Source organism: Cladosporium halotolerans (assembly GCF_011745625.1).
Source record: "Cladosporium halotolerans strain TM138-S3 chromosome Unknown Sca8, whole genome shotgun sequence".
Lineage (NCBI taxonomy): Eukaryota > Fungi > Ascomycota > Dothideomycetes > Cladosporiales > Cladosporiaceae > Cladosporium > Cladosporium halotolerans.
In genome coordinates, this window is record NW_027191459.1 from 230,056 (window position 1) to 256,831 (window position 26,776).

At 59.1% G+C, this 26,776-nt stretch overlaps 12 protein-coding genes across 12 annotated transcripts; 7 read left to right on the plus strand and 5 right to left on the minus strand.

The window, feature by feature from the left end:
- Positions 1-50: 50 nt before the first annotated feature.
- WHR41_03209 (uncharacterized protein) lies at positions 51-1,464 on the plus strand. Its single transcript, XM_069371815.1, has 4 exons — positions 51-324; positions 488-807; positions 864-912; positions 973-1,464. The coding sequence occupies exons 1-4, from the start codon at positions 222-224 to the stop codon at positions 1,101-1,103; spliced, it is 603 nt and encodes a 200-aa protein (XP_069231274.1). The 5' UTR covers positions 51-221; the 3' UTR covers positions 1,104-1,464.
- On the minus strand, positions 1,462-3,065 carry WHR41_03210 (uncharacterized protein; the record flags this gene model as incomplete). The annotated part of the gene is made up of 4 exons (XM_069371816.1): positions 2,892-3,065; positions 2,687-2,841; positions 1,578-2,629; positions 1,462-1,510 (listed from the first exon to the last, which is right to left on the minus strand). The coding sequence occupies exons 1-4, from the start codon at positions 2,944-2,946 to the stop codon at positions 1,462-1,464; spliced, it is 1,311 nt and encodes a 436-aa protein (XP_069231121.1). The 5' UTR covers positions 2,947-3,065.
- A 259-nt stretch (positions 3,066-3,324) lies between these two features.
- On the plus strand, positions 3,325-6,373 carry WHR41_03211 (uncharacterized protein; the record flags this gene model as incomplete). The annotated part of the gene is made up of 2 exons (XM_069371817.1): positions 3,325-3,590; positions 3,661-6,373. 2 exons carry the CDS (start codon positions 3,325-3,327, stop codon positions 6,371-6,373), a joined length of 2,979 nt encoding a protein of 992 aa, XP_069231122.1.
- Positions 6,374-7,950: 1,577 nt separating this feature from the next.
- On the plus strand, positions 7,951-11,348 carry WHR41_03212 (uncharacterized protein). Its single transcript, XM_069371818.1, has 5 exons — positions 7,951-7,996; positions 8,106-9,291; positions 9,346-10,392; positions 10,456-10,633; positions 10,707-11,348. The coding sequence occupies exons 2-5, from the start codon at positions 8,493-8,495 to the stop codon at positions 10,834-10,836; spliced, it is 2,154 nt and encodes a 717-aa protein (XP_069231119.1). The 5' UTR covers positions 7,951-7,996; positions 8,106-8,492; the 3' UTR covers positions 10,837-11,348.
- A 381-nt stretch (positions 11,349-11,729) lies between these two features.
- WHR41_03213 (uncharacterized protein) lies at positions 11,730-12,788 on the plus strand. The gene is made up of 3 exons (XM_069371819.1): positions 11,730-12,074; positions 12,144-12,370; positions 12,439-12,788. The coding sequence occupies exons 1-3, from the start codon at positions 11,837-11,839 to the stop codon at positions 12,724-12,726; spliced, it is 753 nt and encodes a 250-aa protein (XP_069231120.1). The 5' UTR covers positions 11,730-11,836; the 3' UTR covers positions 12,727-12,788.
- A 452-nt stretch (positions 12,789-13,240) lies between these two features.
- Positions 13,241-15,403, plus strand: WHR41_03214 (uncharacterized protein; the record flags this gene model as incomplete). Its single annotated transcript, XM_069371820.1, has 1 exon — positions 13,241-15,403. One exon carries the CDS (start codon positions 13,241-13,243, stop codon positions 15,401-15,403), a length of 2,163 nt encoding a protein of 720 aa, XP_069231125.1.
- Positions 15,404-15,662: 259 nt separating this feature from the next.
- On the minus strand, positions 15,663-18,022 carry WHR41_03215 (uncharacterized protein). The gene is made up of 3 exons (XM_069371821.1): positions 17,591-18,022; positions 16,941-17,535; positions 15,663-16,887 (listed from the first exon to the last, which is right to left on the minus strand). Exons 1-3 carry the CDS (start codon positions 17,597-17,599, stop codon positions 15,989-15,991), a joined length of 1,503 nt encoding a protein of 500 aa, XP_069231126.1. The 5' UTR covers positions 17,600-18,022; the 3' UTR covers positions 15,663-15,988.
- A 779-nt stretch (positions 18,023-18,801) lies between these two features.
- Positions 18,802-20,883, minus strand: WHR41_03216 (uncharacterized protein; the record flags this gene model as incomplete). The annotated part of the gene is made up of 2 exons (XM_069371822.1): positions 19,836-20,883; positions 18,802-19,782 (listed from the first exon to the last, which is right to left on the minus strand). The coding sequence occupies exons 1-2, from the start codon at positions 20,337-20,339 to the stop codon at positions 18,802-18,804; spliced, it is 1,485 nt and encodes a 494-aa protein (XP_069231123.1). The 5' UTR covers positions 20,340-20,883.
- Positions 20,884-21,149: 266 nt separating this feature from the next.
- WHR41_03217 (uncharacterized protein) lies at positions 21,150-22,053 on the plus strand (the record flags this gene model as incomplete). The annotated part of the gene is made up of 4 exons (XM_069371823.1): positions 21,150-21,184; positions 21,250-21,256; positions 21,316-21,622; positions 21,677-22,053. The coding sequence occupies 4 exons, from the start codon at positions 21,150-21,152 to the stop codon at positions 22,051-22,053; spliced, it is 726 nt and encodes a 241-aa protein (XP_069231124.1).
- A 92-nt stretch (positions 22,054-22,145) lies between these two features.
- Positions 22,146-23,093, minus strand: WHR41_03218 (uncharacterized protein; the record flags this gene model as incomplete). The annotated part of the gene is made up of 1 exon (XM_069371824.1): positions 22,146-23,093. The coding sequence occupies one exon, from the start codon at positions 23,091-23,093 to the stop codon at positions 22,146-22,148; it is 948 nt and encodes a 315-aa protein (XP_069231117.1).
- A 356-nt stretch (positions 23,094-23,449) lies between these two features.
- WHR41_03219 (uncharacterized protein) lies at positions 23,450-24,745 on the plus strand (the record flags this gene model as incomplete). Its single annotated transcript, XM_069371825.1, has 1 exon — positions 23,450-24,745. One exon carries the CDS (start codon positions 23,450-23,452, stop codon positions 24,743-24,745), a length of 1,296 nt encoding a protein of 431 aa, XP_069231118.1.
- A 68-nt stretch (positions 24,746-24,813) lies between these two features.
- Positions 24,814-26,686, minus strand: WHR41_03220 (uncharacterized protein). The gene is made up of 2 exons (XM_069371826.1): positions 26,383-26,686; positions 24,814-26,329 (listed from the first exon to the last, which is right to left on the minus strand). Exons 1-2 carry the CDS (start codon positions 26,550-26,552, stop codon positions 24,844-24,846), a joined length of 1,656 nt encoding a protein of 551 aa, XP_069231263.1. The 5' UTR covers positions 26,553-26,686; the 3' UTR covers positions 24,814-24,843.
- Between the last annotated feature and the right edge of the window lie 90 nt (positions 26,687-26,776).

Consider the following 26,776-nt stretch of genomic DNA (forward strand, 5'->3'; position numbering starts at 1 on the left):
GTGCTGGTTGACGCTTGACTGTTGCTGCCCTGTCAGCCCCACTTTCAAACGTCGTAGTCCCAAACATCCCACCTCCTCCTTGCGACCTTCCCAATTTCCCCACCGCCCGCCACTCTTCACGTCCGCCTTGCTGCCACCTGGGCCCGAACTTTATATCCGGGAAGGACCGACAGCTACTTCACTTACTTTTGTCTTGGCTATAGCCCGCTCTGCCTGCCGACATGTCTAACGAGGCTGGCCTTGGTCACGATGACCTGACGCCGGAACAAACCGAGGGTTTCAAGGTCGGCGAGAAGAAGACCATTGACGAGTACCAGAAGCTAGGTGAGTTAGGACAGAGGCATTTCGTACACATGAAAGTCCTAGGATTAGCAGCAACACATTCTTCATCCCGGGCATAGCACATGCAAGCATCCAAACTCACACCGCCACTCATTCCACCCTCCTCACCACCGCCACACAATCGCTCACCAACCCCCTAAAACAGACCAGAACGACGAGTCCCTGCGCAAGTGGAAAGAGTCCCTCGGCCTGGGCAGCGGCAACACGATCTCAGACCCCAATGACCCGCGCAAAGTCATCCTGCTGTCGCTGGGCCTGGAAGTCGAGGGCCGGCCGGACATCGTGATCGACCTGACGCAGGCCGGCGCGCTGGAGACGCTGAACAAGAAGCCCTTCACGATCAAGGAGGGCGCGACGTTCCGCATGAAGGCCCGCTTCCGCGTCCAGCACGACATCCTCAGCGGCATGAAGTACGTGCAGGTCGTGTCGCGTATGGGCGTCAAGCAGAAGATGCAGGAGATGATTGTGAGTTTTGAAGTGGGCTTTTCCTAACTTCGAAGGCTACTGACATATGGAACTAGGGCTCCTACTCTCCCAACACCACTGACAAGCCCGAATACGAGAAAAAGTGTAAGTGCCCCTAATTCCACCACCCCTCTCAGACCAGAACCACTAACCTTTCCCCCCTAGTCGAGCCCGAATCCGCCCCTACCGGCATGATCGGCCGCGGCCACTACGAAGCCGTGTCCAAGTTCACCGACGACGACAACAACTCCTACCTGCAGTTCAAGTGGTCCTTCGACATCAAGAAGGACTGGTAAGCGTCGGTCTAGCACGGTAAAGGCTCACATGCATTCGGAGCTTAGCCTGTGTCGAGTGAGAGGGAAAAGCCGGCGCAGATCTATTTTGGTTTGACATCAGCGTGCATTGCGCGAACCGCGGGACGGAAAGCGAAGCGAAGCGAGGAGAAGCTAGTAGGAGCGAATAGACGAGGTCATGAAATTCGAGCGTGAAATTTGGTCTTGTGACATGAGATGAGATGAGGTGAGGTGAGGTGAGAGTGTGGTTTTGGTTTAAGGCACAATTGCCGGTAAATAAGTCATCATCACTTCCTCTCCGCCGTCGCTAGAACGCTGGATCATGGTGTGAGTTCAGGGCCATTCAGACGCCCGCTGATTATTAGTCGTCCATTTCTTGCCCCTTCCTATGCTTCAGGCCGTGGATATCACTGTGAAATAACTTGTCAGCAAACAGGCCCCCCCACAAAAAGTCAAAGAGTCACCCAAAAAACTTACTCAAACCTCCTAACCAACGTCCCCTCCCCACCCCTCTCCAAGTCAACACTATACACCAGAAACCCGCCCTCGCTCGTCGCGACCATCACGCTCGGCGCCGCGTTGCCCATCGCCACGACGCTCTTCACCGGCTGCCCGCCCGCGCCGCGCGGCACGCGCACCCACGCGAAGTCGCGCTGCGGCTCCCACATCTCCGTCACGGACGAGGGCAGGTAGCCCGCGGCGCGCGAGACGAGCGACGTGCTGACGTTCTGCGACGTGCGGCGCACGAAGGACATGAGGTTGGGCTGCGAGCGGGGTTTGGGTTGCCGGTGCTCGAGGGAAGAGTCGAGGTGCGGCGTGCTTTCGCTTTGATCTTCGGAGGTGGAGGGGCTGACGCTGCGGTCGCGGGGCCAGGGGTTGGGCGAGGGGTCGTTGGGAGATGTGGGTGGGGAGAGGGAGGAGGAGCCGTTGTTGTTTGGGTTGTGTTGGGGCGCGGAGAGCTTGAAGACGTGGACGGTTTCGGTGGCGGAGGAGACGCAGAGGAGGGTGGACGCGGCGTTGAAGCTCATGCTGTAGATGCGCGCGGGCATGCTGCCGCGGCGGAACTGGAAGAGCTTCTTGCCGTCTGGTATGGAGAAGATGCGGATCACAGTGCCCTTTTCCGACGAGGTCGCCATGAGCGTGCCGTCGTTGTTGATTGCTATGCAGGACACGGGGGCCTGGTGGGCGGGTATCACGGTGACTTCCTCCATTTTGTTCAAGTCGTACAAAAGTACGTCGCCGCTGATTGTTTCCTTGACAATCGATTTCGGGACGTGCGATGGCTGTGACTGAGGGTTTGGAGGCGTCTTTTGGTGGTGAGGGAGGGCGAGGTAGTTGTTTTCCGAGTTCGGACTGATCGCGCAGATGCCGGCGGGGTTGATGGGCGTCAGCTGGGAGTGCAGCATTTTCATATTGCTGATGTCGTATATGAAGACCGTCTCTTCCAGGATCACCACGAGGCGCTTGCGGTTCATCTTGACGGCGACGACCATGCCGTGGAACGTGAGCTCACATATTGTCGAGTGTCTCTGCAAACCCATGAGTATCCGTCTATACAGTGCAACCTGCATCTTTCAAGGTCGTACCTTCGTATTGACTATTCGGAGCAAGCGAGGTGTGAGGATCAAGGCGACGAGAGAGGTGGAGAACAACTGCTCGACTAGCGAGATGTCTTCTTCGTACGTTTGATTCGAGAGCTCGAATGGATCGGTGTTGTATATGCGCAGGCCACGTGTGGTCGCTGGGTCACGTTAGCGAGTTACAGGTATACAGGGTTGTACCATCACCTACCGACGGCAAGCAAGCTGTGGTCCTGGTTGAAGGCGACATAGTTGAGGCCAGCCATGTCGACGCTGACCAGCTGGCTTCAGTCGCGTCGACGTGTTGTGTTGTATGATGTTGGCAGGTGAGGAGGTAGCATCACAGTGCTTTGGTGACAGCAGCTCGAGTTTGTAGCGGTTTGTCTCAAAGCATCGGTGTCCAAGCGCGCGGTGGTTGGAGATATGCGCTCGGCTGACAACTGAGATCATCCCGATCCCGAGTCCCCGCAAAAGCACAGATCACGAGCTTAAATTTCTGGACGAATATCACATGCCACAGGGTCGAGTCAGTGAGGTAACTCAACTTTGAAAGTCGATTTGCTCCAGCGAGCACGAAAATGTTCGAAAGTGATTCGATTCATGCGTTCCAGCGCACAAAGCCGCGGCGGTCGAAGCAACCCAAAATGGTCGACCCGGCCAAGCAGAAACGGGATGAGTTTATCATGGATACCAATAATAGCTCCATTGTCTCGAAGCGGTCCGTAGAGAAGCTTTACTACGCAAACGAGCCTCAATACTTCCAAGAGTTCACGGGCAAGTTTAAGCGTCGCTCGCCCTTGATCAACCGAGGGTACTGGCTTCGAATGCGAGCCATCGAACACACTGTCCAAAAGTTTCTCGAAGAGCCAAGTGGCAAGAAGAAATTGGTCGTCAATTTAGGATGCGGATAGTATGTATGTGACCAGGCGATGCGTTTTAATGGCGTCGTTGCAAAAAACAGGGCACTGACTCCCAGACAGCGACCCATTGCCATGGCTTTTCCTTGGGAAGATCCCTGAGATCTGCAATGACGCCGTCTTCGTCGATGTCGATTACCCTCAGTTGATGCTTAAAAAGCATGCCATGATCGACAGGTCCGATGCCCTCAAAGCTGTTTTACCCGGGCTTGAGAAGACAGACAAAGCCTCAGGCCTCCTCTGTCACAGCGCCCATTACACCGCCATCGGCTGCGATCTGCGTAACCTAGACTTCCTCAAGCTCGTCTTGCAGGAACACCTCGATGCTGAAGCCTGCTCGGTCGCTATACTCTTTGTCGCTGAGGTTTCGACAGCTTATATGCCCACCGATGGCTCGCAAGCTGTACTAGAATGGGCAGCCGGCTACGACGACGCGCGCTTCTGTCTGCTCGAACAGCATATTCCGGATGGCCGCGACCATCCTTTCGCGCAGACAATGTTGAAGCACTTCGACAAGCTACGCACGCCTTTACACGCTATCGGCACCATCGACCAGATGAAGGACCGCTTCTCCAACGCCGGCTGGCCTGCGGACGGCCTGAACATCAAGCCCCTATGGGACCTCTGGTCAGACCCATTCTTCCTGAGCCCCGAACAGCGGCGAGCCCTAGACGAAATCGAGCCCTTCGACGAGTGGGAAGAATTCGCTCTATTCGGCTCGCACTACTTCCTCATGGTAGCCACCAAGCCCGCACCTCCATCTCCGGCGTCGCCTTCTCCTCCCACACAACTCACCCTCCCAACTCCAACGCCCCTAACCGCCATCCCTCTCCCGAAACCCCACTCCCACCGGCGCTTCGCCTCCCTCCTCCCACCCGCAATCCCACCCCCCGCTTTCCCAAGCCTCGCCGAAATCCTCCCTCCCACCTCCGCCCCTCAAACTTCCATCGCCCTGCACGCCGGCCTCGGAACGAACGAGCGCATCACCACCACAGCGACTTACACCAACTCTCCGGCCACCAACACCATACCCGGACCTCCCCTCTCCGCAGGCCTAATGTGCCACACCATAACCCCCCTCCCGCGCTCCGCAGACTGCCTGCTCGTCGGCGGCCGCGCGTCGCCCGCCCAGGCTTCCGCGGCTTGCTGGCTGCGCCGCAACGGTGTTTGGGAAAAAGCGGCGGATTTGCCGGAGGGGCGGTATAGGCATAATGCTGTTCCTGTCGTTGGAGCTGAGGGAGATGCTCGGGTTTTGGTCTATGGCGGCAAGGATAGCCGGGGGGATGTGCTGGACGAGGGTTTGCTTTGGACGGCTGGGGAGGGATGGAAGAGAGTTGAGGAAGGCGGGGATGGGAGACCCAGGGCGCGGTTTGGAGCGGTGCTTACCGTTGATGGCGAGGAGGGGTGTAAGGGGCTGTTGATTGGTGGGATGGGGAGTGATGGGTGTGTTTTGGGGGATGAGTGGGAGTGGAAGTTGGAGGGGGGAAAGTTGGTTTGGACGAGCAGGGAGGCGAGGGCGGATGGGACGAGGTATAGGTTTGGAGCGCAGGTGACGAAGATTGGAGAGGAGGCGGTGCTTGTTGGTGGCATTGTGGGAAAGGGTATGCTGGGAAGGGAGGATGAGGTTGTTGGGTTGGAGAGTGGGCGGAGGTATCCGTTGGTTGGTGAGAGGCCCATGCTGGTGGGGCATAGCATGCATGGACAGCTGGTGCTGGGTGGAGGAGCGACGTGCTTCTCGTTTGGAACTTATTGGAGCGCGAGCAGTGTTTTGCGACTGCAGTCCGAGGGAAATGAAGAGACGCATTGGCGGCTCCAGGAAGAGCCAGAAAGCCCAAAAATCGCCAAACAACCCACCGAGATCCCGATCGAACGCCTCACCCTTACCGACGAAAAAACCTTCGACCACATCCGCACAACCAACAAACCCGCCGTCCTGACCAACCTCGACCTCGGCCCCTGCGTCACCAAATGGACCCCCGAATACCTCAAGCAAACCCTCGGCCCGGACCTCCCAGTCATCGTCCACGCCTCCCCCACCCCCAAAATGTCCTTCACCAGCAAAAACTTCACCTACGAAACCCAGCCCCTCTCCACCTTCCTCGACGCCATCGCCACCGGCGCCCACCTCTACCTGCGCTCCCTCTCCGCCACCTCCCCCTCCAAAACCCCCACCAACCTCGCAACCGACTTCCCCGCCCTCGCCCCGGACTTCTCCCTCCCGCCCTCCCTCTCCTCCGCCTCCACCAACGCCCACAGCGCCCCGCTCCGCATCGCCGGCCCCGTCGCCATGTGGCTGCACTACGACGTCATGGCCAACGTCCTCTGCCAGATCCGCGGCCGCAAGCGCCTCCTCCTCTTCCCGCCCGCCGACGTGACAAAGCTGCACTTCGCGCCCGGCGCCTCCTCGTCCGCCCTCGACGTCTTCGCCGCCAGCACCGCCTGCGACCCGGCCCTCGCCTCTTGCAGCCCGCACGTCGCGGACCTGAGCCCGGGAGACGTGCTCTACATCCCGCCCCTGTGGCTGCACGCGGCGGTGCCGCTGGGCGGCGGCGCGGCGGAGCCGAGCGTGGGCGTGAATGTGTTTTTTCGGAGCTTGGAAGGCGGCTACGCGGCGGGGAGGGATGTCTATGGGAATAGGGATTTGGCGGCGTATGAGAAGGGGCGGAAGGATGTGGGGATGATCGCGAGGGCGTTTAGGGGGTTGCCGGTGGAGGTGCGGAGGTTTTACTTGGAGAGGTTGGCGGGGGAGTTGGGGGATTTGGCGAGGGGGGAGTAGGGGTGGTGATGGAGGAGGGAGCTGGCTGAGGGGGGTGGGTGCGGAAGAGAGGGTGTGGTGGGAAATGAGAGGGGTGTTGGAGCTGGTGGATGGGATGGTGTGCTGGAGATTGGGGGATTGAGAGGGACGGTGGGGGTTTTGTTTGAGCGAGGTGAAGTTGACACGGGAGTCGGAGGGGCGTTTCTTCCAGTGGAGAGTCAGTTGTGGAGGGAGAGATGTGAAATGGACGACAAGAAGAGTGTTACAAGAGTCGAGAAAATCATCACGAGATTCTAGACGTCTTCTACCGACGTGGCCTATTTTCGGTCAATTGTGAGCTCATGAGAGGCGAGGAAGACTTTTCGCCTTCGTGAAAAAAAAAGAAAAGCCAACTGCACAATCGCCTCAAGTAATAGCAATAATGAACTGCTACTCATCCTTGAGCTCCCACCTCGTCAAGCTATCCCCATTGCTCGACCCCAGCAAATCTGCAAGACAGCGGAGTCTTCCCCCGGTCGGAGGTCGATTGCTGCAAGCTTGACGCACGCTGGCCGGAGCAGAGTACCTGGTACCTCCGCGATCGAGGCCATCACGTACAGCTGGTGTGTCAGCAGAGGTCGGGATTCTGGGGAAGACGTTTGCACGACGGCACGCTAGTGCCTCGATCTGCGGCGCCCCAGGCCAAGGTGAAGCGGGAGGGTAGTTTATCGAGAGGCGATCGCGGCGTTGCGTGCAGGCGCTTGCCGTTTTGTCACGATGGGACTTTTGTTTTGCTGAGTGAGAAAGGGTTTTGTAATAGCCGTGTACATCGTAGTCACCTTCCAGAACGGTCGCCTCGTTCCATGGCGTGAGGGAAGGCGGTACGAGATACCTGCACAGCAGTCCGACGATGGCCGTGCGCAGCTGTGAGGCTCTGCGCCTATTCTAGCGTGCGGAGAGAGGCGGTCCCGCAGGCAGGGCGTTGAGGCCGGGCTGCACGGTGAATTTTAGCTGCGTTTGGCCATGCGACGACAGGCTTGTTGGCCAAGCACGGCGGCACAGATGTCATGGCGCGTTAGCACTCCGGCGTCCCTCACACCATCATGGCGGACGGCGGCGATTGACGATTGCTGCGCCGGGCGAGTTATCATCAAGCAGTGTGATAGGGATCGGTGATGAGGCTGTGGTCAGCGTGCTAGCGCGGACGACCTTGACAGACGGCTCATGGGTAGCTGTGCGATGTACACGGGAGCTGTCGAGGTGCCGGCCGCGGCGGGGCAGCTGGCTGCTCCTTGTCGTCAGTAGATGGTGCTGTTTCGCGGCGGACGAGGCGACGCCGGCCGAGACGGCGGTGCATGTAGGTCTGGTCGCATTCGGCGGCTACCGGCGAGTTGGGGCGCGTTCGGCTGGCAGAGCCGGGGCTCAGTCTGGCTGGATGTGACGGGGTGCAGCAGGCTGTGACTGTCTGTGTCGTGTGTGGGACGGGCGTGCGACGCTGCGGCTCCGGCCCATGGCGAGCGCGAGCTGGGGCCGCGGCCGGCCAATCCGCGCGCGCGCTACTGCACCTTATCTCGGCGAGCCGCTAGGGTGCGGGGGAGCAGGGCGGGCGTCGATGCACGTTGAAGCGATGGAGGCGCCCGCGGCCTGGGGAGCCTGAGGGCCTGGGTGTGTGGTCAGTCTGCCTCAAGCTGCCCACGCCGTTTGGCCCCCGCCGCCGCCCTGCGTGCCCTGTTGCCGCATCCTCCCACCCCCAAGACGCACGCCTATCAACCCGCCTGAGGCCTGCGGTGCCGCCGTCCATGCTTTCGTGCCCTCTTCCAACTCGACAACCCGTGCAGTCCCAGACCACCTTCCACTCCCATACCACTCCCTCCCCATTCAACCTTGCTCCGCTGTCTCGCTTGATACCCCAACTCTCACGTCCCTTCCCTCTTCGGCCGCCTGCGCCGCGTCATGTAAACACATCCAACCGGCTGCATTCCAACTGTCTCACATCCCGCCGCCCGTCTTTTCGGCTTCACGCCTGATAACCACCACCACCACCCATCGCCCAGCGCCCAAATACTACTCCACCTCTGCCATCCGTCCCTCCGCGCGATCACGCGACCCATTGGCCTCACGACTCGCGGCTCAACCCTCAGCGTGTCGCGCCTTGCATGTAATGGCCACCATCCTCGCTCGCCCAGCTCCGCTGCCCGGCCGCAGCACCCCTCCACCCGCCCACCTCAGCATCAACACCTCTCAACGAGGCACGCCCGCCGCCGTGCCCAACAAACACATCCCGCACTGCTCGCCTGGTCCGCGACCGAGCCCGCGCCAGCTCGATACCCCGCCATCCTCGCCGCCCTCCGCGACTCAGGTCGTCGAGACAACATCCCTCCTCCACCCGCCCACATCCTTCCCCAAGCACAGCAGCGAGCCGGGCCTCTACAATATCTCCGCCGCCCTGCTAGTCCAGGCGCTCGACCACCTCGCCACACAACCGCTCCCCTCCACGAAGCAAGTGTTCCCGTGGCTGCACGGCTTGCACGCCGATAACCAGTTACAACTCGCCTTCTTCACGGCCCGCAAGAAGTCTCTCCGCCGCACGCCGAAATGCGTCCGCGGCATCACCATCGTCAAGGCCGGCGGCGACCTCTCTCACAGCAAGCTGAAGGGCGCCGTCGCCCCAGACGAGATCCTGAAATGTGATTCTGGCGATTGGCGTGCCGATAGTGACGAGGGTGATTTCCTGGACATCGACCCGAAAGAAGGTTTCAGCGTGCGGAACTTCCAGATCCAAGCTTGTAAGATGGCGACGGTGAGCGATGTCGTGGTCTACGGAGACGACAAGACGCCCCGGTCCGAGGTGGAGAAGGTGGCGAAGAGGATCTCGAGAGCGCAGGCGCTCTGGCAGAGGAAGATCGAGGGCACTTCGCCGGTGGAGGGGGAGAAGTCGTTTAATACTTTTGTGGTGGCTGGTGAGTGGCGAAATATCCAGTGATGCGATCCGAGAAATTGCTGACCTCGAATAGACCCGTACACGAACATCGAAACCGACCACCCGGATATCATCGCGCTCGACTCCGAGGGCTGCATGACTGGCAAGGTCATGGATTTCTTTCACTGGGAGCGCTTCGAGATGTGCTCCATGACGAAGCCCTCTCAGATTTCCCACAACGTCTGGATGGGCCCGACGCCAGACCCCGGACTGCAAGCGATCGCTGATTTCCGAGGCGACAACGAGCCCGAGTTTGATATAATGATCGAAGCGAGCGATCTCGCGCAAATTCCTGACGCCAAAGCGTTCAAGCTTCTCGACGACCTTCTCGACGGGAAGATCCAATCAGAGCTGACAGATGTGGCGATCCCGCAATTGGAGTTCCCAGGCTCAGGCGCGATCATGCCGCCGACATGGTCGCACTCGGAGGTCGACGGCCTCGTCGACATCTGCTCCTGGATGTACCGACAAGCCCACAGCAAATTCGACGACAAAGCCCGAAGGGACAGCAAACTGTCCCTCGGCGCGGAAATCGACGACGACGGAGACACAGCCATGGGCCAAGAAGGCGCCGGCAGGAAGATCCTCATCCACTGCACAGACGGCTACACCGAGTCGTCGCTCCTCGCGCTCGCGTACTACATGTACGCCGAGTACGCGCCGGTGCACGAGGCGTGGCTGAAGCTGCACAAGGAGAAGAAGCGCAACTTTTTCGCGTACGGCTCGGACGTCGCCCTGCTCCGCGCGATCCAGCCTAGGCTGCTGCAGTCGTCGCCGAAGCACAACGGCGACATCCAGGCGTTGTGCCCGCCCGTCCCGAACTGGTTGGAGAAGATGGACGGCAGCCTGCCTAGCCGCATTCTGCCCTACATGTACCTGGGCAACCTGGGCCACGCCGATAACCCAGAGCTCCTGCAGGAGCTCGGCATCGGCCAGGTGCTCAGCGTCGGCGAGCCTGTGACGTGGGAGAAAGAGATCATGGCCCGCTGGCCGAAGGAGAACCTGCTCTTCGTCGACAAGGTGCAAGACAACGGTGTCGACCCGCTGACGGAAGAGTTCGGTCGGTGCCTGGAATTTATCGGTGAGTCTAATCCCAAACCCTTCCCCAAACAGCAGCATCCCGCTAACTTCTCCGTTTCCTTAGAACGCGGCCGCCGCAACAACACCGCGACCCTCGTGCACTGCCGCGTCGGCGTCTCGCGCTCCGCGACAATCTGCATCGCCGAGGTCATGAACGAGCTCGGCCTGTCCCTGCCGCGCGCCTACTGCTTCGTGCGCGCCCGCAGGCTGAACGTCATCATCCAGCCGCACTTGAGGTTCTCGTAAGCGCCCGTCCCTCCCCCCTCTCAAGACTGCACATCCGAACAAGGTCGCTGACGCTCTCTTTTCTTGCAGCTACGAACTCCTCAAATGGGAGGAATTCCAGTGCCAGCGCCGCGGCCGCCCGCTGCGCCGCGAGATGGAGTGGGCGCACATCGCGCGCGAGATCGCGGCGATGAACAAGCCTTATTCCAGGCAGGGGTGAGTGGTGAGAGAGGGCGATGCGCATTCGCCGTTTTGTACGAGTTTTGAAAGCTGGAGGCCTTGAAAAGGAGGCTGTTGATGTGAGACGATCTACGACGACTAAGACCCCTTTGCTTTTTTGCGCTTTTTCTTTCTCTTCGATCATGACTTTTTCCTTTTCTTTTGTTTTATTCGGATGCGTTTTTCTCATGGGTTTGGGTTGCGATGCGACGGCAGCTACATCGATTCGATTTGGGACTGTTTTTGTCTGGCACTCACTACTGTCTTTTTTGCTCGGTTGCGAATCGAGATCGAAGAGAAAGAAGGAGGACGATCGGGGCTGGGAGATCAAGGTGTCTGATCTAGGCCTCTGATTGCCCCTCTCTTCGATATTTTTTTTCAGGGCGAGTATGCGCGCGCAGGTCTCGCTTGTATTCAGAACGGATGGGAACTAGATTTTCGACGTCCTTGTTGTTTGTCTGTTCCTTCTCATCCGCGCCTTCCACATTTATCGTCGTCGTTCTCGTCCTCGTCTTGTGCGCAAGCATTCGAGCGCTTTGCCTTAGAACAATCTGGGTCAGGATACGACTTTCTCGTAGATGCACGTGAGTCGCACGTGAGCTGTCTCTTGGTCTCTTGTCGCCCGCCCGCCCGCGAGGAATTTCCCCTTCGAGCTCTCGGAGACCGGTTGCGTCGCTGCTGGACCCTTGCTGCTGGCTCCGTTGCCGGCTGCCGCGGCCCAGCCCTCCCAAAAATTGTCTGGGTTATCTTATCGGGCGCTTGCAGAGGGGTGGGCCAGCGGCGTGTGGAGGCGGCGGCGTCGGAGCGTAAGGTGGTTCTTGGGGTATGTCATAGTTTCGGGGCAGGATGGGGATGGGATGGGATGAGTAGACAGTAATAGTAAGGTACCTTACTTACGTTTTCACCGCCACCTACATACTTGCAGTACAATCATTCTCTAAATCCGAGTTTCTTCACATACATCTATTTTACACCACCGTCTGGACCACGCAGACAAAACCATGTCCCCCCCGCTCCGCATCGCCGTCCTCGAATGCGACACGCCCATCGGCCGCACGAAAGAGAAGTACGGCGGGTACGGCAACCTGTTCAAAGAGCTGCTGCAGAACGGCGCGCAGGCCGTGCGGGAGAAGGATGGGACCGCTGTGCCCGAGCTGGATGTTCGGAAGTACGACGTCGTGAACGACGAGATCTACCCGGAGCTGGAGGGCGTGGATGCCGTGTTGCTTAGTGGGAGTCGTGAGTTTTTGGCCGTGCGTGCGATTTGGGAGGGCGAGCAATGGCGCTGACGGAGGAGCGAACGAACAGGGCACAACTCGTTCGACGACGAGATCTGGATTCTGAAGCTGGTCGAGTTCACGAAGAAGGTGCTGGCGCAGGACCGCGTGCGGCTGATCGGAGTCTGCTTCGGGCACCAGATTATCGGGCGCGCGCTGGAGCAGGAGGTCGGGAGGAGCGATAGGGGCTGGGAAGTGAGCGTGACGCCTATGGAGCTGACGGAGAAGGGGAGGGAGTTGTTTGGCGTGCAGGAGGTGGTGAGTTGGGCCCTGGCCTACCGCTTTTGCGAGTCTGGATGGGAGACGCTGACGCTCGTGTTTTACAGGCGATTCACCAAATGCACCGCGACGTCGTCTACACCTACCCGCCGTCCGTCGAGCCGCTGGGCCACTCGCCGCGCTGCGATGTCCAGGGCATGTACGAGAAGAAGCGCCTGATAACCGTGCAAGGGCACCCTGAGTTCAACGGGGACATCGTGTCGGAGCTGTTGGATTCGAGGCACGAGAAGGGCATTTTCGACGATGGCACGTATAAGGATGGCATGGAGAGGGTGCGGAAGCATCACGATGGCGTGGCGGTTTCGGCTGCGTTCATTCGGTTTATGATGGAGTAGGTAGATGGATCGATTTGGCATATGGCGATATAGACGCATTGAATCTAAGCATGATAGACTTGTTTGATATGCCGTACGAGTTCGTGATCCAGTGATTGGGGGTATCGCGTAGCCGTGCAGAATGCGTAACAGGGGCCAATATCGCCGACCTGCCTATTCCTGCAAGGCGCTGCACGCTATACTGACTGATCTTTAGGCGTGCATAGGGTAGCATCAGACCGGGCTGGGTTTTCCAGAACAAGACCAATCGCCGGGCGAGTTGCTGACCCCGGAGTCAGTGGGGAGACTCGGAGACAGCCACCGGGTGGAAGATCGCCGTTGAGCTTGCGTGGCGACGGGCTTGTTGTGTCGCCAGCCCTGCGGATCAGCAACTTTGTCCGTCTCGACTCTTCGTCCTCTTCTCCCACCCACTTCAACGTGTAAATCACTCGCTTCAAGGCTGGACCATGATGCGCTTGTCACCACAACATCTGGCCCCGATCACCGAATAAAACCCCCCACCCGACCGCTCGCAATGGGCAAGCACAGCTACGGCGTGATCCTCGACGCAGGCTCCTCCGGAACCCGAGTCTACGTCTACCGCTGGAAGAACGCCGCGAGCGCGCGCGCCTCCGCCTCGCCGGACGAACTCGACCGCCTGCCCAAAATCCACACGGACAAGAAATGGCGCAAGAAAGTGCACCCGGGCGTGTCGACCTTCGGCTCCAGGCCCGAGGACGTCGGCCCGGAGCACCTGGCGGAGCTGGTCGAGTTCGCGCTCGACATCGTGCCCGCGGACGAGGTGGCCAACACGCCCATCTTCCTGCTCGCGACGGCGGGCATGCGCCTGCTGCCGGACGAGCAGCGCGCGCTGGTGCTCGACAACGTGTGCGGGTACTTCAGGGAGAACACGGGCTTTCAGCTGCCGGACTGCGACTTGCACGTGCAGGTGATCCCGGGCGAGACGGAGGGGTTGTATGGCTGGATCGCGGCAAACTACCTGCTGGGAGGGTTTGATGCGCCGGAGGATCATGCGCACGGCGGTGGACATCACACGTATGGGTTTTTGGACATGGGCGGGGCGTCGGCGCAGATTGCGTTTGCGCCGAATGCGACGGAGACGGAGAAGCATGCGGAGGATCTGAAGTTGCTGCGGTTAAGGAAGGTCAATGGTGAGAATTTAGAGCACAAGGTGTTCGTGACGACTTGGTTGGGTTTTGGAGCGAATGAGGCGAGGAGACGCTACGTGGAAGAGCTGTTGGAGGCATACCCGGGCAGCAAAGAGTTGCCGGACCCGTGTCTGCCTGTGGGATTGATGGTCACGACTTCTGGGGAGGAACTGGATTCCGACTCGCCTGCTCTTATTGGAAACGACCCGCATCTCGTCGGAACTGGAAAGTTCGCAGAATGCCTCAAACGGACATATCCTTTACTGGAGAAAGACGTTCCTTGCCTGGATGAGCCATGCCTGCTCAACGGCATACATACTCCTGCCATTGACTTCAACGTCAATCACTTCGTTGGAGTTTCCGAGTACTGGCACACAACGCATGAGATATTCGCCATGGCGCACAAGGACAAAGCTTACGACTTCCAAACTTACCAGAAGCAAGTCACGGAGCTCTGTTCCCGGGGGTGGGATGATATCGAGGAGGACATTGAGGACAGGAAGTGGGGCAAGAAGGTGGACGAGAAGACCGTCGAAGAAGTCTGCTTCAAAGCAAGCTGGCTGATCAACATGCTCCACGACGGCATAGGCGTCCCACGAGTCGGCCTAGAAACCGGCAAAGAAATCAGCGACGGAACCAACACAACCCACTCCGTAATCGACAACGCCAAAGACCGCGGCTTCCTCGACCCCTTCCAAGCCATCGACAAAATCGACGGCACCGAAGTCAGCTGGACGCTCGGCAAAATGGTCCTCTACGCCTCCTCCCAAATGCCCGCAGCCGAAGAAGAGGAAGACAAGGCCCTCGCCGTCGGTTTCGGCACCAACACCCCCGGCCTCCCCGACTTCCAATACCCCTCCATCCGCCTGCCATCCCCCACCACCAACGACACAACCGCCACAACCCAAGACTGGCACTCCCGCCTGCTCTCCTCCTCCTACTCCCGCCGCGGCCCCGGCATCCTCATCTTCCTCCTCATCCTCGCCCTCGCCGCCTACCTCCTCTGCGGCCGCGACCGCCGCGCAACCCTGCTTTCCAAACTCCGCCGCTCCTCCAGCGGCCCCACAAAACGCCCTGGCGGCAAACCCTCCACCTCCCTCGCCTCAAAACTCTTCGGCTCCTCCTCCTCCTCCTCAGGCCCAGCCTATGAGCGCGTCCTCGAAGCCGGCGGCAGCCGCGCCTCGGACTCGGACTCCGACTTCGAGCTCGCGTCCCTGACCTCGCTCGACGACCCGCAGCGCACGGGCCGCACGTCCGGCTGGGCGACGCCCGCGAACCGCGCGCTGTCGCCGGATTTCGCGCGCGGCAGCCCCAAGCACAAGGGCGGGGGCTACTTTGACGTTCCCGCTGGGGCCAGCGGGGCTGCGGGAGAGCAGGGGCTGGGCATCACGGCGTTTGAGAGGGGGGGTTTGGTGGGGAGGACGGAGAGTAGGGAGAAGTTGTCTGCTGCTGGTTTGGGTGCTGGGGGTGGGGGGAGGAGGAGTCGGACGCCGGGGAGCGGGAGGGCGGGGAAGGAGAGTGTGGAGTGATGTTTTTTTTTTTGAGTGGGGATGGGATGGGTGAGTTTGCTTTGCTTTGGTTTGAGCGATGGCGTTGGTGGGGTTTTGGGTTTGGCATTTGCATTCTGGTTTATTCTTGCTTTGCTCCGGGTGCATCGTTGAGAAAGGAATACAGTGTTCGACAGGGTAGCTAGCATTACTACTACAGTATACACGCACGGCGGTGTGCTGAGACCTCGCATCACAGAACCGGCAATGTGTCACGTGCCCAAGAAAGTGAATCTCCAAGTTCGATCGTCTGATGTGTTGCTCTATTGCCAGCTGTATGTTTATGGTATAACTCTATCGTACGCAAGGCCCCCCTTCCTTCTCTAGCAGCAAACTTCTACACGCAATAAACAAGACAGAAGGAGAAGCATGTGTAAAACACCTCGGGGGTATATCATCAATGCCGAACGTAATGTGTACCAAGGGAAAAAGATGGGATCGGTGGATCCCTCGTCTGAAGGTCTAGGATTTCGAGGCGTGGTCGCAGACCGCTCGCCTCGACTCCGGTGGCTCTCTCCAAAGAAAGCCGGATCAAGATCTCTGAGAAGACTAAAAGAGTCCATTCTCTCAGAGCGCAAACAGCGCAAGGCCGAGAACAGCACCGAGCGCGGCGCCGTTGGCGACGACAGCTTTGCCCGCTGCGCTGGAGCTGTCAGTCGAGCTGGCGCCCTCGCTGCTGCCAGTGGGCGACGATCCGCCAGAACCAGTCTGCGACGCGTCGTTGTCCGAGCCGTTGCCGCTGGGAGCAGCAGACGGCTCACCGGTAGTGAGGCCGCCGTTCTTCCCGGGCTTGTTGCTGCCGTCGGCGGGCGAGATGGCGAGGCCGGAGATCTCGCCGCCGGAGGTGGCGTAGACGGGCAGGTCGACCTTGGTCTTAGTGACGGGGACGACGGAGCCGGCGTTCGCGGAGGGGAGGCCGTTGGAGATGAGGTCGGCGACGCCGTCGGGCACGGACGGCAGGTCGAAGTCCTTGCTGACGCCGTTGTCGCCGATCAGGCCGGCGCTGCACTTGGGCGGCTTGAGGCTGGTGGCCGTGTTGTTGTGGTTCTCGATCAGGGTGATGTTGAGCCCGCTGTACTGCTGCATGAGGGCGTCGTAGTCGCCGCGCAGGTGCACGGTGCCGTTGTGGTAGGCGTCGACGATGCCGTAGTTGTTGTCCTCCTGGGTCCACTCGAAGATCAGGCCGCCCGACATGACGGTCATCTTCTCGCCGTAGAGGACCGGGACTTCGTCAAAGGTACGGGGTTGGACCTCGTTGCAGCCGTACTCGGAGAAGAAGACGGGGATGGTGCTGTTGCTGAAGGTCTCGACGAGCTTGTCGTAGCCAGAGCTGGTGAAGGTGGCTTCGCTGCCGCACCAGGAGTAGGAGTTCAGGCCGAAGAAGTCGGAGCGGGAGAGGTCATCGCTGCCGTCGTCGGAGTTGTCGCACTGCAGGTATGCCCAGGTGTCTTCGAGGACGGAGCGGACTAGATGTTGTTAGAGAGTGAATTCATCTGAACTGGCATGGGGAAAGGCTTACCGTCAGCAGCAGAGTAACCAACAGGAATGGTGCGATTGGCGTGGTTCTTGATGTAAGACTTCATCTCACGCTGCAGCGCACGGACGTAAGGCGGGTTGGCCATGCTGGACTCGACATCGTTCATGATCTCGTTACCGGAGAAGAAGGCGAGCGTGTTGGGGTAGTTCTTGAACGCCTCGATCATAGTGAAGACATGCGTAAGGTAGGCCTTGGTGTAAGTGGAGGCAGGGTCGGAGCGGTCGAGGTGCTGGTTTGCCGCCGGGGAGTTGACGTCGAGGATGATGTAGATGCCGACGGAGTTGAAGATGGACATGCACTCGTCATGGTTGAGGCTCGGGTTGAGGTTGTAAGAGCGGATGGTGTTCACGCCCAGGTTTTGCATGAGGGCAGCGTCGCGAAGGCATTCTGTGGCGTTGCTGAGCGGGTCGGCCTTGTCGAGGTCTGCGCCCTGGCCGAAAGGCTGGTAGTCGACGCCCAGGACCATGAAGCGCTTGTCGGTGACGGAGTCGACGAAGTCCTGGCCCTTTGCGACGATCGGGTTGGAAGCCGCGACCGATGTCGCGAGCGCGCCGAGGGCGACGAGGGCGTTGGTGAACTGGATTGGTGTTAGGAAAGAGGCTCTTGCGAAAACAGGTGTACGCGCAACTCACGGTCTTCATATTGACCGGTTCAATTGTGTTGTATGCGTGTGAATGGCGGAAATGCTACACCGATAGCGCGTGGCCGAAAGTTTCTCGTAGCAAACAGACAGACAGAAGAACCCGTTGAGCGAGCGAACGAATGACTTCCACAGCACAGCTGCGGGTGAAGGGCAAAGGACAACGGGGATGTCACGCGCGAGTGAATGTCAGGAAAGGAAGAGAGTGGTGTCGTAAGGGTGAGTAGTGGCAGCACGGCAGCAGCAGAGACGCCGAGCCGGTGGCCAGCAGTAGTCTGCGAGTAGTGGCAACAGCTCGTTCGCCTTCACCACTCGTCCGTCCACCGTGGCAGTGGCCCCGCTGCGGTGGGAGACTAGCAGGCAGTCGGTCCACGGACGCTCGCAGGCGCCGCGGGCGCGGTCGAGTCTGTCCGCGCGATAGAGACGAGCGGGTGCTGGCACGGGCGAGCGCCAACGCCGCCAACCCCACGAGCTTGTCGAGGTTTGACTGGAAATTAAGCTCCGGTTTCAGCGACTTCCGGGGGAGATTGCGCTCTGATGTAATCGTGTGGCAGCGACGTCCGCCCTAGGGCACTTGGGGCCCGCCGGCTGCAACTCCGGCGACTCATGGTGCAGGACAATCGATATACCGATGTGCCGGATGGTGCGACATCGTCAACGGCAGCCTGCTACAGGAGAGCGAAACCGCCTGGTTGCCAGCGACCGCGAAAGGCACGCACGGCACGATGAGGTGAAGTGGACGGGATGCAAGATTTCGCGCATATCTCCCGCGATACGAGCACGGATCTCCCGTCATCTCCTAGCATATTTGCCAAGGTCGCCTGAAGCAAGCTACCGCGTGGGAGACCGAGAGCCGAAACTAAATTTGCGATGGGGACAGCCACTCAGGATTGATGAAGTCAGTATCCCTGTCGGGTACCCCAGTCGTTTCTCATGCATGCCGTCAGGGTGCGTCGAACTGTGTAACAACCGGTGGATTTCATGGAGTATAGGATCTTTGAGCTTTTATCTTCTCAAGAACCTGAATTTGACACGAGTATCCTGTTGTTAGTACAGGAGTGAATGGGATATGTATTTTTCGGAACTTGGGCACGATCTAGATAAGCTATTCTCTACATGCGCTTTTGTATTGTACAATGTATGAGTAGACAGGCACAAACCACATCACCTACCAATGCCTCTCCAAGCACCCGATGCCCTCCCTCACTTCCTCCTCAAAACCCCCGGCCTCCCCCCAATATAGACCCAGCACAACCCCGCCGTGACCGCACAAATCCCCGCCAACACAGCGTTCATCTTCCCATACCCGACCGCCTCCTTCATCTCCCCCGCCAACTCCGGCCCCAGCGTCAGCCCGGCGGAGAAAACCATACTGTTCAGCCCATACAGCTGCGCGTAGGGCCCCTCGTCGCCGAAGAACTCCGGGTTCGCCTCGTAGTACTTCTGCACCACCGCGCCCGCCTCGACGATGCTCGGCGCGCCGATGCCCGCGAGCCCGATCCCGCTGAGCGCGAGCAGGACGCCGTAGATGACGGCCTGCGGCGTGCCGCCGGCGTGCGGGATGCGGAGCAGGATGAGGGCCGGGACGAGGTAGGCATAGGTGCTGACGGCGACGGCTTTGGTGCCGAGGCGGTCGACGGCCCAGCCGAAGACGGGGCCGAGGAGGAAGTCGAAGGCGCCGAGGGGGAGGAAGAGGACGCCGGACTGGAGGGAGGTGAAGGCGAAGTACTCGCTTGCGACGGTCGGGATGGTCGCGTCGAAGGAGCCGAGGAGGGTCGCTTGGACGAAGGCGACGAGGAGGGCGGTGAGGAGGCGGGCGTCGGCCAGGCAGGGGAGGATGGGGATTAGGTGGGCGATTTTGGGCTGTTCGGGGGAGAGTTTGAAGGCGGCGGCGTCGTCTTCTTGTTTGGGGCCGAGGAGGGGTTGGTTCTCGTCGGCGGGTTGTTCGGGGTCTTCTTGGTTTTGGGCGTCGTGCGGTGTGGTATTCCGGTCGGAGACGGAGTTTGGGTCTTGCGCTTCGTAGCGCTTGGCGACTTTCTTCTCGATGACCAGAGCTCGCATCACGAAGTCGACAACGAGGATCGCGAAGCCGATGCCGAACACGCCAGGGTATCCAGTTTTCTCGTAAAGTACGCCGCCAATCAGCGGAGCGAACAAAGTACCTACGGAAGTGAAGGAGAAGATCTGTACAACGTTAGCGCGGATATGATTATTCACATGAATTGACTGGAACTTACAGATCCGATCGTCTTGCCCAGGTTGTCCGGACCCACCGTCTCCAAACACAATGCCAGCCCGATAGTCCAAACGAAAGCAGCACTGATTCCCTGAAGAATACGGGCAAATGCGAGGACAGGAAGGGTCGTACCCACGAACAACAAGACCGTTGCAATAAGGAGCGCTCCGAGTCCAACAAGGAATGGAGCCTGACGAGTCGAGATCCTATCAGCCAGAATGCCCGCAATCGGGCTTGTTACGACGGACGCTGCGGCGTACGCAGCCAAGAGGGCAGAGACATTACTTTGAATCTGATCCTCAGGGACACCGACTTTATCCTTGAGCATGAAGGGGAGGATGGGTACGACAAGGCCGTATAGGAACATGTCGGTGAAGAGACCGATGCCGACCGTGGCGACGATGAAGATGGTATTGCTTCGCCATGCCAGGCCGTAAGGTTTCTCCGAATAGTCTTTCGTGAGCTGGAGAGTGTTCAACACTTTGGTTGTAGTTGGTCGCGTCATGATGGGCTACCGCCTGCCTTCTCCCGCGAAAGGCTTTCAACAGTATTGGCCTTGTTGGAAGCCAATCAATTTGAAAGGCCCTCAAATTCGAACTGTCTTTTCGGTGGTACGAGATGAACTTGTATTTGCACTCGGACTCTGCAAGTCCTTGATGATCGACCAGATCTTGAGGATGTCAAATACTGGCCGCCGCCTGCCTTTGATGATTGTGGAGGCGGATATGATCTCAGGCTCGCGGTATCGCTGCCCGGTCCCTGTATGAAGTAAGAAAATGCGAGATTCGCAATGAGTCAACGCCGCCTGGAAAGCCAAAAACGTGTGGTGAGAGGAGCTGAAGTCAGCCCTGTTAAAGTATATGTACATACGAACAAACGCAGTGGACATGGGTGGTGAGGTCATCCTCCAGCCAGGGCCATCCGGTGGAGCGAGACGAAGGAGACATCCGGCCAGAATGTTAGGCAAGCTGCGCTTTCACAAAGTGGGTTTGATCATTTGAGAGTTTGCAATATTAAATCATCACGTACAAATTTTTTATTGGCACTGCAGGTGGTGCAGATACTGTACACTCGATCGCACCACTGACATGGCACGCATGGCCGCGGCGTCTGCGAGATGCACCGTCGACAGCGGACGGAGTCTTTCCGCGGGGCTGCAGCGCGATGCCTTCACATGCTCAAGCTTTCGCGACCCTTCCTCATGCACCACTCAATTTGATCAACACACCAGCTTTAGCTGCTTTTTGACGCACTACATCGCGTCGCATAGTTCTCAAGGCCTCCGCGGTCAATCTCAGGCAGGCGAACAGCAAAAATGGCTGACACCGAACAAGTTCCACCTAACGCAACGTTCGTACATTGCACTCCGTACGGAATTGCGCGAGGTTAGGATCAAAAGCTGACCGTGAACACAGTGTCTACGTATGCCCATTGCATCACACCTTCTAGCCCTTTGTTTCTCCCTAACCCTCCAACAACAGGCCCGCAACCTCGACGAGAAGGTCAAGATCCCCGCCCTGATCGAGGCGCTGCACGAACTCTTCGACGTCTTCGGCACCGTCGTCGACATCGTCGCGAAGAAGAGCCTCAAGCGCAAAGGCCAGGCGTTCATCGTCTACGATAATGTCGAGAGTGCGCAGGATGCGATTGAGGACCTCCAGTCCTTCGACCTGTTCGGCAAGCCGATGAAGTTGGAGTTTGCCAAATCGCGCTCCGACGTCACGGTGCAGAGGGAGGATGGCGAGGCTGGGCTCGAGACCCACAAGAAGCACAGGATCGCAGAAAAGGGCAAGTTCACACTTTTCAGGCATTCGCACGGTGTTGCATCTGACGGTATTGCAGAGCGCAAGCAAGCGCAAGAGGCCGCGGCCGCGGCAGCCACTGCACCGGCCAAACGTGCGCCAGCCGAGAACATCGCAGAGCGCCCTGCGAAGAGCGCCAAGCCGGCGGCTGGTGCTGGTGGTGTTATACCGGACGAGTTCCTCCCGCCGAACAAGACTCTTTTCTTGCGCGACCTGCCCGAGGGCTATGGCCAAGACGCACTCGCTGTCATCTTCAAGCGCTTTCCGGGCTTTAGGGAAATCCGGACGGTGCCTGGCAGAGGCAATATTGCGTTTGCGGAATACGATGATGAGACTGGTGCCATTGCGGCGAAGGAGGCGCTTTCGGGCATCGAGCTGAGTGGACAGCCGATCTCGGTCACGTACCAGAGGCAGTAAGCTCTAGTATCAGATTAGGCAGGAGAGCCTGGGCTAGGTTGGAGCCGAATGATACCCATTTCCTTCCCGTGATTGAGTTGTTCGCAGTACCGCTAATGGGCGTCATCTAAATGCTGATTGATGCAATCCTCCGCCATCTCTTCGCCACATATCGGACAGGACACTGTGATCCTTTCTCGTTTTCGAACTTCAGTCACATCATCGACGCCTTCCCGATCTATTGTTACTCCAAACCCATTGGTCTCCGCTCGATCCAGCGAACGCTCCCGCTTCCTACCACCCACCCACCCATCAATCTTATTCTTCTGCCTCCCCGCCCTCTGCAACCCATTCAACCGCTGAACCTGCTCCCTCGTCATCCCCGGCTCAGCAATCTTCCGAAAACTCCCACCACACTCCTCTCGATGCTTCGCCCACCACGCATCCCCCTTGCCCGGCGCCCTATTCATCGCCCGCTTCACAAGCCCAAAGAACGGCGCACGCGTCCTACACGGCCCCTCGCACTCCCACACATGCGTGCGGTAGCTCTCGACCTCGTCATGGAAAGAATGGTACACGCTCACGCCATACCCGCCGTGCTCGTTCACCGCGTCCGCGAGCATCAGGAACCCCTCGCCGTGCCCCGTGCCGTCGTCCCCGCGCGAGTGCCGCCACGACGTGGTGAGGAAGAGGTACGCGTGGATCGCCTCGTGCAGCAGCGTGTCGAGGAGGTCGGAGCGCGGGCGGAACTTGAGCGGGGGTTCGGAGAGCTTGAGGCGCACGCGCGTGTATTTGTTGTTGTTGGCGGGGTCGCGGACGAGCTCGCAGGTGCCGGCGCAGAGGGTTAGGCGTGGGGACCAGGAGAGCTCGTCCGCGGGGAGCAGGAGGGAGCGGAAGTAGAGGGTGTTGTACAGGGCGAGGAGCGAGTGAATGTCTGGGAAGGGGTCGGGTGAAGCGAGGAGGGTGGTGAGTTGGGTTTGCGCGAGTTGTTGGGTAGGGCTGAGGGGGGTGAGGGTGCTGATTGCAAGGGCGGCGGCGGATTCGTCTGTTGTTGGAGGCATTGGGGCGAAGTGGTTTCTAGTCTGGTGGCTTTGAGGGCCTCATGGTGGAGAGATGATGTTGGCCCCGCGCAACTGGCAAATTGTGATTGACGTTAGAATCGAGTCGCAGTTTCCATTTGGAAATCAATAATGTTGTCTTGCCAGATTGAAAATGATCGTCTTTATCGACGGGAATGTATCGTCAATGCACGTGGCGTGAAGTGCCGCGGCTCTGAGAATGTCGTCACTGCAGTCGAGCTTCCCCAGACTCGCCGAAGGGACCTTTGACTGATGCTTCCACCTCCCACCTACGCCTCTGAGGCTAGACCACACACCACCCAACAAACAAACCGACTACATCCTTTGTATAGCCCAAGATGGTGCTCGAGGAGGCAGCCAGATCAACCGAGTCCTTCGGCACGGACTCGCCTCCCTCCGACGACATCGACCGCTACGCCGACAAAAACCCACCCTACACCTCGACCCGTGAGCCCTCCTTCGCCTCGGTCGCCCGCGACGGCGCGCAGGGCAAAGTCTTCGTGAATCTCGCCAACCTCCCGCGGCCCTTCTCGCTCTTCGGCACGCGCTCCAACCCGCCCGTCCTCATCGAGTCCATCCAAGAATCCTGCCGCTTCCTGCAGCAAGTCCTGCAGCGCCCCGCAACGCAAGAGGAGGCCGACGCCTTCGCCTACCACGTCGCGAAGTCGTACCGTGTCGCCAGCTTCGGCAGCCCCGTCGGCATGTCGCTCGCAAGCGTGCAGTTCTTCCGCACGCGCGACAGCTTCCGCTTTCCGGGCTGGTCGCCGTTCAAGGACCAGAGCAACTGGAGCAAGGACCGGTTGGGTCCGCTGACAGGGCCGGCGGCGAGGATGGGCTGGCACTCGCTGCGGCTCTTTTCGTACATGCTGCTGGGATCGGTCGTGGGCGCGGTGTTTTTCGGCAGCTATGCGGTCAGCTTGAGCTTGGCGGGTAGGGCGATGGATCCAAGGTTGAAAGAGTTTTCGGAGAAGTTGAGGCAGTTGCAAAAGGACGGTGTGAGCACGCAGCAGCTCAGGCGGCAGCAGGACGTGGAGGGCACGACGCAGGCGGAGACGTTTGAGCAGAGGAGGCAGAGGCGGAGCGTGCAGAGCATGCAGAGGGAGAGTGGGCAGAGTCAGGGCTATGGTGGTGCACAGGGCGCTCGCAAGAGCAACGATTATGACGATGCTTCGCCTACCGGTGGTGCGTTCGAGGCGGATTACTCTGATCCGCTGACCGACACCGGCGTGATGAACGACGACCAATCGACTCAGCAGCAATACCGCCAGCAAGCAGATGCTTGGTCGAGTCCCGCAGAGAACAGAGCGAACACAGTCGACTTGAACAAAGCTGCGCCTCAGCGCCCCAGCGCTGATAGACAGGCGGCGAATCAGGGAGAGGGCGTGTCACAGCAGCAAGGCGGCAGCGCCTGGGAGCGCCTGCGGCAACAAGCTGCGAACGGCGGCGCCGGCGCCGGCGCCGGATCAGGTGCGCAGAGGAGATCAAGGGACCAGGAGGACCAGGGAGGCGATGCCTTCAGCTTCTCTTCAAGCGAGGAAGACAAGCAGACGGCCAAGTACGAGGCGCAGAAGGACTTTGATGCCCGCATTGAACAAGAGAGATCAGGCAAGAACTTCGACAGCAAAAGATGGTAAATGTAGCATAGCATGAAATGTACTACTACTCTTGCTTAACATCAACCCATTTTCCAGCTATAACTGAACGCATGTCAACGGTTCATGTATTCATACATCTATCCTATAATGTACTTGTCCGCGCCCTCACCAAACAGCAAATGCGGCTTGCGCTCTGCGATGTCGAGGATCGTCTGCGCAAAGACAGAGTTAGCCCAGGCAAACCAGCTGCGGGTGTAGTCTCTAATCTCTTCAACGTTCACACTCTCATGGACCAGCCCCAGCGGCGATGCTTGCTTGACCGCCGCCAGCAGGGTCTTGATCTCACTGTCGTCGTCGCTGGTCATGGCCTGAACGAGCAAGCTCATCGGCCACGCGTTCATGAATCCGATGTGCGGTCCACCGATGCCGTTGAACTCCGAGCCCGTGAGGTAGTAGGGGTTGCCCTCTTTGGAGAGAATCATCTTGCGCGTGTTCTGGTAAGTCTCCTCATCCTTCTTCAGAAAGCCGAGCAGTGGCAGGGCAAGAAGCGAGGGCAAGTTTGCGTCGTCCATAAGGATGCTCGATCCGTAGCCGTCGACTTCAAAGGCGAAGACGGAGCCGAACTTGCGGTGCTTGACGACACCGTGCTCCCAGACGCCCTTCTCGATACGTTCGCCGCGCGCGCGCAGCTGCTGAGCCAGGTCTGGTTTGCCGGCTTTGTCGAGGATGTCGGCGGTGCGCTTGAGCTCGACGGCTATCATCGCGTTGCCGGGGATGAAGAAGCCGAGTATGGTAGCGTCGTCGCTGGGTCTGAATGCGGAGCGGACGAGGCCAGTTCCATAGTTGAGAGGGTTGCCGTTTCCACCGAGGTTCAAAGTTTCAGTACCGGTGTTGGTGTTACGCTGGAATCGATATTCCTGGCGCTGGAAAGAGCCGGTCTTGGGGTCGAAGGTGGACTGGCTCTGCTGGTCGATAACCTCGATCAGACTGTCGACGGCTTGCAGCCACCTCTTGTTGATGAACTCCGTCGAGCCGCTGTGGCTGTAGAATTGGTTCCCGAGTGACAGGAAGTGTGCAAGCGAGTCGATCTCGTACTTGCATTCGAACACCTGGCTGGGCTCGTACGCCGGATGCACCGTGTCTCCCTGACCATTGTCGCTGGCTTTGATCTTGCTCGCCGGAGGTGGTTGAAAGGCGTTGCAGTATGGCGACTCGATCACGTATTCCGATTGCGTGTTAATGGCGCCCAGAAGCAGTGTCTCGATAGCCTTATCCTTCTTCGCTAATCGCTGGTACTGCGCCAGCTGATTCGTGCTGTCACGCAACCATTCCGCAGAGATGTCACCCGTCACAATGAACGACTGCGCTCCCTCCCAAGCACCATCTTTGCCCCACCAAGACGACCGTCCTTTTGCGGGCTTTTCTGTGCCGTCCACGTGCCATTTGACTGTCGTGTCGAGGGTGTTCGGGAACGCGTTCTCGAATATACGCGCCAGGTCCTTATCCACTATCTTCTCGTTCATATCCTTGATCACTTTTTCTACCAACGGCGACTCGAACGTGCGACATGACTTCGCCGGTCGCTGGAACGGGAGCTCGAGGGGTCCATCGCTGTAGGGATGGCTAAAGCGTCGTCAGCGGCTGTGTCGCGATGGGACAGAGCTACATGATCTTACTGAGGGAAGCGTGCGTAGTGTTCATACGCAGGGCACGCTGCTAGGATCTTCGCGCGTGCCCGAGGATCAAGCAAAGGATCCTGCTTGCCTTCGTGATCGCCGAGGCAGTATGCTTGGTCGAAGCACAGGCTGGCGAGCACGCAGAGCGCTGCCGTTGAGGGTGCGCGCATGATACTGTAGATCTCTCGCAGCGTGGCTTGATTAAAGACGATTTTAAGACTAGAATCGATCGATTGCTGGGCGCTGCATTGGTCGTGGGGTGGATTAGAGATGAGGTCGAGGCATATGAAACCGCTTGGCAGTCGCCATGTTACGTAGATGGTCAGGGTCGGCTTCTGGTGAACAGTGCCCAATAGCGGCCACGGCTAATGGGAAATAGTCGGGACACGGGCGG